The 7,978-nt window shown below is 44.7% G+C and overlaps 1 protein-coding gene across 2 annotated transcripts; it reads right to left on the bottom strand.

Annotated features, from left to right (window-relative positions):
- Positions 1–464: 464 nt before the first annotated feature.
- LOC127609388 (alpha-(1,3)-fucosyltransferase 4-like) lies at positions 465–3,151 on the bottom strand. 2 transcript variants are annotated; one of them, XM_052079268.1, is made up of 2 exons: positions 813–3,151; positions 465–742 (listed from the first exon to the last, which is right to left on the bottom strand). In XM_052079268.1, the coding sequence occupies exon 1, from the start codon at positions 2,773–2,775 to the stop codon at positions 1,684–1,686; it is 1,092 nt and encodes a 363-aa protein (XP_051935228.1). In that variant the 5' UTR covers positions 2,776–3,151; the 3' UTR covers positions 465–742; positions 813–1,683. The 2 variants fall into 2 exon arrangements, with proteins under 2 accessions (XP_051935228.1, XP_051935229.1); XM_052079269.1 differs by having other exon boundaries at positions 465–716.
- Positions 3,152–7,978: the final 4,827 nt, after the last annotated feature.

Genomic DNA, 7,978 nt, shown 5'->3' with positions numbered 1-7,978 from the left:
ATTACTTTGGGAGGGGGAGGGGGGGTTCTGCCTATTCCGATATTTGGCAGAATAAAATTTTGATGATGAAAATCAAATGATTTGGGGTATTATTTTGTTGTTGTTGAAATTTTGTTTGTTTGCATGTCATTTTTTGTCCTATGTTGTAATGGGTTAATGTGAAAAATAAAAGTTTTTTAAAAAATTGGCATCTTTTGAAAGAGCTGACATCAGCTGATTAAATTGTCTGGTCAATGTATCCATTGGACTCTAAATATTACTGCGGTCACTCACAGTAGTTTTGAAAGTCTTCTTCGTTTATGACTTCATGACAGTCCTGTACTGCCTCCCGGTGGCGAAAAAGTTGCGATGAATTAATCATAATGCACAACCATTTGTAATTCTTTTTTTTCAATTTAATTTCTTATTTTATAAAGAAATATGGAGTGATATTTTCCTAATTAAAACAGAGTACATTTGTTGGTGTTAGTTTTTGGGAGGAGGCTGGAATGAATTAATGGCATTCCCATTTAATTCAACACAGAATCATCATCCAAACATGGCCACCGCAACAGGAGTTTTCATATTCTTGTCCACGTGTGCCAAAAGCAAGTAAGTCCCATGCATAGGCACAAAGGCGACAAATAAAAGCGTGCCGCGCAGCAATCTGACGGTTGGTTTCCCATGACTGTGTCTCGCCGGCCCATGGACCTTCCACTCTGTCTCGCTGATGGCTCCTGTGTGATTAGGATCATCCATCTTACTGTCAAAGGCAACAAAAAAGGGCAAGAAAGGGGGAAATTGCACACATACACATCGCCACACGCGCTCACCGTCCCTGGCGTCCAGAAAACAAGCGAACGCGGCGTGCGAGCAGAGGTAAACAACAGGCCGCTTCGATTGGCTTTGTATCGGGAACGGGCGTGGGCGTGCATCTTTCGGGGTCGTCCGCGGCTGCCCATTATACTGCATGATCAGTCGCTGGAGTGTACATGGGGGACGGAGGGGTGGGGCGACATGTCTGATCTTGCAGCTGATCAAAAGGCACCAGAGACTTGCTCCCTTGCGGCCGGGCAAGCAGGGTCTCATATCAACATGTCTCTGTTCAGTAGACAGGAAAAACAAGAAGAAAGGGAAGGGGAACGGGGTGGGGGTTTGATTGGTGGGGGGGTTGGGAGACGTATGGGCAAAAAGCACAGATGAAAGGATAGCGAGGGAGGCCCGACGACAGTATACAGGATGACAATAATACATAACTGCCCTTGTATGTTTGTTGTCTCTGATGAGACTTAAGACATCTGTGTTAATAACCTCCATGACAGGAAATTGTTGTTCGCCTTGAAACATTGTGTGTAATGTAATCACCACATTTCCTCAAATTGTCAGTGGCCTTGGGTGTTTATTTACTCAACTACAAATGGGGGTGGGTATACATAAGGGCTGCTGATCAAGGTTCCGGGTATTACTAATAATGGACTGCATTAGTTCAAATTCATATCGACTGTAATTTATTTGTAAGGGTTAAGTTCCAAGATGAGTTTGAAATTATGTTGATGTGTTGTGAATTCAGTTTGTGGTATAATTATAGTTTACAATTAGAACTGTGTCAATTACTGGTAGCTTTTCCAAATTGGCTGCAGGGCTCTATCCCAATCCCCTGAAAGTAGCGGGGGTTTTGTTTACTGTATGCCAGCAGTCCACTCCTCAGGACTCAAACCATCGAGTCAAGTCACGGACCACGTGGGTGCGTCCCATGTTCTTCCTTAGTGCCCTGCATGCGGTGCAGTAGTGTTCTCCCCAGAAGGCGGGCTGGCGCAGTCCAAGGCCCGTTCTCCAGCGCAGGTGCCCCAGCAACCTTGCCGGGTCCCGCCTAAGCGCCAGCAGGTACAGAGCCAGAGCTTTGACCGAGGGGAAGTCATCCACGTGGATGAAGGCCTCGGGCGGCAGGAAGCGCTCGTAATTCTTCCGGGCAGGACCCAGGACCACGGGCACGGCTCCGGCCAGCACAGCGTTCCACAGCTTTTCTGTGATGTAATCTGTGTGTTGCGAGTTCTCCAGGGCTAAATAGAAGTGGTAGTGCTTTACCAGACGCACCACGCTTCCGAGGCCTTCCGGAAGGCTGTGTCCAGCTCGGCCAAACACGTCCACCTGGATGTACTGGCTGAGCTGGTAGTAGAAGGCCACGCGGGCCTGCGAATCCACCCAGTTGCTCACCACCCACGCGACCAATCCAGGACGAGAAGTTCTCGAAGGTTCTGAGAGCGGCTGCCCGCCGCCATGCTTGTGGACCAGGTAGCCGTACGGGAGGAAGATGTCAGAGTCGACGCGGTAGCTCATGGTGAGGTTGAAGCGGCCCTCCAGGCGCCACAGGTCTGGCGTGTGCGAGGGCGACTCATAGTTCAGCCATATCCACTTCTGCCCCGACGGCCGACCCACTTCCGGCGGTAGCTCGGCGGTTCCCGCAGCAACATCGCGGTGGTGCACGAGCACGCCGTCGGCGCGCGCGTACTGGAACCTGTCGTCCGTCAGCACGCAGCCGTCAACGCCGTAGCGTGCCAAACAATCCGGAAGTGGCCGCTTCCGCCCGAACGGATGAGTCCAAATCAAGAGCGTCACCTCGGGAGCTGTCGTTGCCGGCTTTAGCGCGAGCGGCTCCGGTAAGTGGGGCAAAGAAAATCCCAGGAGGACGAGGAAGACGGCAGCCACTAGGCCCGCGGTAAGAAAGTGGCAATCACATTTGCGCGAATCGGGGCGCCTCTTGGAGCATGCGCGGGTACGTCGAGCCCAAACTCCCATAGGTGCCCTTCACCCCCGATCACCAGCGCACCTTGGAGTCTTCATGGCAGCCTTAAGCCTTGAAAAGCTTTAATCCGGCTCGCATTGGTCCAATCGAGACGCCGACACTTAGACGTGGCAGGGTGCTGGCGGGTTCCTGGTGCCTGTCAATGAGCCTTCTGTGACGTCCACACGGCCTCCCTGGCACTTGGAAACTGAGTAAACAACTCCACGGCAGCTCAGGAAATAAGTAACTTTTTATGACACGTTTATCAGGTACACTTAGATTGTACCTTTGAGTTTAAGCAAAGTTTCAGTGTACAGGAGAGACGCCGCCCCCACTGTGCCCGATTTTTTTCATCCAGTAAAGGGGATACTCTCAGGGCATTATTTTTAGCCCAATTTCTACAATGGCATTCACAAATGAAACCCTTATTTGACCCCTATTTGAGATTTTGCCGTCAGCTTCATTTAGTTGATTTAACACACAAAATGATTGCATGAAAGAGGTTAAAATATTGTGTTATTTATGTATGGATCTATCTTTGAAAGTGGGGATTTCCCAAATTCATCAAGTTCACAATTGTTGAGGAAAAGAATCCGTTTTGAAAAAGTTGGCGAGTACGTCAATCTCTCTCATCTGACATTGCTTAATCGTTTCTTAGTTATTTTTTTCCATCACTAAACAATAACAATAATTGGTCTATGAACAGTAATCAGGAAAAAATTGCAATACACTATAATGCAAAAAAATGTTCGCCATTTTTTGATTAATCGGTGGAATAATTAGTAGAATGATCAATTCCAAAAATAATCAAGAGTGACAGCCTTAGAATTAATAGTTTCATGGCATTGTGTGGTTTTATCTGACTTTGTCCAATCAGATGCACTGTGAAATGTGCACCACCATCCAGTCGAACACCACTAGAACTAACACAAAATCACTAAAAATGTTATTACAATTAGATTAGAACACATTGAGCCTGCTTATTTTGCTGCATTACAAAAATAGTAAATATATGACATGTCACTTCCTTAAGAAATTCTAACATTCAATCCACGTATCACAATACCGCATTTTTTCCCCAATACTGTATTTGGGCAGCCCTAATTTTGAAATTGAGCACAAAAATGAAACTCCACCGAATAGAGTTATTATATTATCATTACCCTCATAACAAATGTTCAGATTCACAGCAATCATTGAAAATCTGGAATTAACAGATGCAAAGTTATGTATGTGTAGTATATATGTCTGATATAAAACGTGCATATTTTACTCATGTCTTTATAAACATTGAATGTTTCATAAACATGTAGCATTATATATTTACATTTTAAAACATCATACATTCACATGTTTATGTATTTCCAAGCTTTTTAAAAAATATTTACTATAATTTTATATCTTTAATATTGACATAAAAAAACTACTTGTGCATATATTTGTTTCGACTCTTTCTGAAACATTAAAAATGACCTTAATCGCGAATGGCTTGTCCTCTAATAGTACAATTTGTCTACCACTGGGTGTCTCCATACACAAAGCTGTGTTGTGGACGGATTTCTCCGACTTGGCCTCAATGAGCCACCAACCTGGTGCAGTTTTTCAGTGAAGTGACACTGTGGAATTATATTGGGGGTGGGGGCAGGGAAAGCATACATTATTAATTTTGCCAATAAATAAATATTCCGAGCTTTGAATTAGGCATGTTTTGCCGCCACACTTTGAAATGTGCGATGTTTTATTCAGTTCTGGAAAACAAATCCAAACATAAAAACTTGGTTTGAATTAAGAGGCCAGAAAGAAAAAGTAGTTCCACATGTGAGGTTGTTGTACTGATGGTGTGAAAATGCCAAAACATCTGCGTTTGGAAGCCCCCAATTCTGGCAGGAAAAAGCACGCTGTGTGTGTCTTTGGACATCACCCCCCACCTTCCCCCACCATCTCCAATCCCGTTCCCTCCCCTTTAAGTTTGTCATGAATCCTGGATAGAAGTGTAAAACATGGAGCGGTGGGAGGAGATGAAGCAAAGAGCATGTGCGACTCCACTGGGTCCTCCTTCCTGTGACATCCATTCACTTTTACTCAGTGTGGGGTTTAAAAAAAAAACAAAAAATCAGAACAACTGTGCGTGTCTGTGCATGTCTGCTGTGTCTGAGATCAGCTAAACCCGTAAGAGGTTTTGTATTCTTTTTGCATTATTTATTACCCCCCCCCTCCCCTCCCCTTTCAGCACAACCATTCTATTTTCAGATGATTCTTCATCTGATGTTTATCTGGGGCTGGCGAGAAACAACAGCAGTCTGCTCCCCAGTATTATTAACACATGTATGTCTCGCCGCAGAAGCAGCCAAGGTTACCGTGGTCTGGGAGTGACGTGCGATGGCGTTGTGCGGTCTCCTTTCAGAGTTTCGGAATCCGCTATTGTTACAGGAAACGGGCAGTAAGTCAAGTTGCACCAGTAGCGCGTTTGTCTATTTTTTTCGTCGTTTGAAGCTCACCTGCAATGTCAACGGCCACTTCCTGTTTGTCAAAACGTTATCACGACGTGCTTCAACAGAAAAACCGTGACCCTGTTTTGGATTTTGCAACTCCACATTCATGTACTGTTCTGTCTTGTTTTTTTTCTTTTCGTTTGTTTGTTTGTTTAATTTTAAACGGAACCACAAAAACATGGCATGATTGTCAAGGAAAAAGCGCATGGCCACAAAGAATAAGAAACGAATGATTATGAGGACATTGTGGATGTTTTCAGAAGTTTTTGGCACAGGTTATCCACGCTACATTCCCAATCAGTACAAATATCCTCCTGGTAGCAAATGGCGTCGACACTGGTATTGAGTCACGGACCAGTGGTTAGGGACCGTCGTTGCCACAGGTACAGGAAAAAGTAACTTTAAGAACGTTTTTAAAAAGTGCTTACTTTCCAAATTACTTGATTTTAAAAGTAGCTTATTTTAGTAATTACTTGATTTGATCAACAAGAGTTGACCAGCTGTTTGGGAAACTCCCCAAATTTCCGATGGCCGCCACACCTCTGCTACTACATAGATATCGTAAAGTGTTAGATTACCAGTTACTCAAAATAGGAGCCATTATTAAGTAACACATAAGTTATTATTAACCCATTACCAGCATCACTGTTGAGGGCCACTGGGACAGTGAGCTACGAAAAAAATACAGTAAGGTGATAGCTTTTTCCCGCTTTTTCCAGGACTCAAGTAGTCCACAGAGAGCACGGTAGTCTTTTACGACGGGACCCCCAGGTCATCACTCATCTTCCCTATTGATTTTCTCTTTTCGTGTTCTCGGGGGACAGGATGTCTCAATTGGTCGCGCCTGGTGTGGGAGTCTGAGCGACCGCGAAAGCGATGAAGACGGGCGAGTAACGGCGGGGCTGCAGAGAGGGGCGGGGGGGTACAGAGACCCTCGCTGACCCACGACCTTAATCATGACCCCAGAGGTCACACCGGAGGTCAGGGGTTGTGTGAAAGTGCCGCAGAGGCGATTCACTACGCTGGCGGGCGCTGATGATCTTATGCAGCCGTGCCGGTCTGTCTGGCGTGATCAGTGTTGCGCTCCACCCGCGGGCCCCCAAGGGCCACACATCCGTTCTCTAATGCGACCACACGAGGCCCCTTTACAAGCACCTCGCAGGCACGGCCAGTGAGCACCAGGAAGACGGGGGGAGAGAACTACTTGTGCAGTACTCGCAACGCTGATAAGATATATTCGATATCTTGAACATTGCTTGAACATTTCAAGCAATGCTAACAGTTGTAACGTAAATTTTTTATTTACTGAAAACGTGACCGTTGCCGTCCCCTTCAACGCTGTTACTAAACAGTGGAGCAAAAATTTACATGACTGCCTCACACACCAAGTTTCTCTGTCCATGACCAGTTGGGATGGGTGACGATCCAGCGCCATTTCGAGTGACAATGCAAAAACACCCTCATTGCACTGCTGTTGTGACAAAGGCAGAAGGTAAGCGGAGCTGCCTAAAGTTGGATGCGAAGTTTAGCGTCAGCCAAACGGTGTTAGTTTCTGATAAGCGGCACAAAGTTGATTGCTCAGCGAAATTGACGACACTGCGTTAGCCGTGAGTGTTGTGTCCGTGTCCCGCACACACACAGCGTTGTACAGGAAGTACTGCCTCCATGAGAGATTTGTCTTTTTTTTTTTTTTTTAGTTTTTACGGGTAGGCGCTGGTCCAGCCCTTTCAATGCCCCAGAGCTCCACCAAGGGAATGAAATCCACACTTGCCATTGGACCAGAGATGTATCGATAAAATTCAAATGGGCTAATTTCAACAAGACAAGATGTGGGACGGGTGTGGAACGATCCCTATAATTCTTGATCCTATTATTATGAAAGTTATATGTTACAAACATAGTGCCAAAAAATGAAATCTCCCAGCATCTTAGCACAGTCCTCATATTTTGCATTGACATCATGTACTCTTTTCGTTGAAATGTTGCATTATTTTCATTCATAAAATGATGTCGGAACCCATTTGACTTTTCATTGCACATGCGCGTGCATCGTTGCCATAAATAGTGGAGTGAAAATTGTGGGGGGATTAATTAGATTTATGTTGGTAAATGATAATAAAACATTGGTTGATGAATGCTTTTCATTTGTTAGGAATTATACCTGCGTCTTGTCTAAAGTTACCAGACAAGAAGTATTCCAGTATTTGAGTGTTATGGCACCTACTCAAGAATGTAAAAATAACTTGAGTGCTAAACATCAATATAAAAGCGCAAGGGAGAATCTGTTTATTACATTTCAATGTAGCATCATTAAAAAAAATGACCAGAAAATTTACGCGCTGCTCTCACTGACCACTTTCAAGGTATTTTTAAAACAATTTGGAAGTTTAAAAAAAAAAACACCCAAAATGCTTCCCGATATATTTTTTTCATTTGTGTTGTTGCTTTGAGACTCAATCCATTTGTATGCTGATGAATTACCTTATCGTCTTCGACCGCCTGTGTCGGCCAGGATACTTTCGCAGAGATGAAGAATGAGTTTTAATCTCATGGTTAAATAAAGGTAAACTGGTGATAAATAAGTGAAAACTCACAAATTAGAAACCAAGTGGGAAAACTCCCCCCTCATAACAACTGAAATGTGATCTGCCGCCTGCAAGCTGTGTTGTAAAACTGCAGGCTGTAAAGCCACCGCTTTTTACCTTTGGCCGTGTCCACTTTAAAT

This window comes from Hippocampus zosterae, chromosome 10 (assembly GCF_025434085.1).
Source record: "Hippocampus zosterae strain Florida chromosome 10, ASM2543408v3, whole genome shotgun sequence".
Lineage (NCBI taxonomy): Eukaryota > Metazoa > Chordata > Actinopteri > Syngnathiformes > Syngnathidae > Hippocampus > Hippocampus zosterae.
This window is presented reverse-complemented; position numbering and strand designations above follow the sequence as displayed.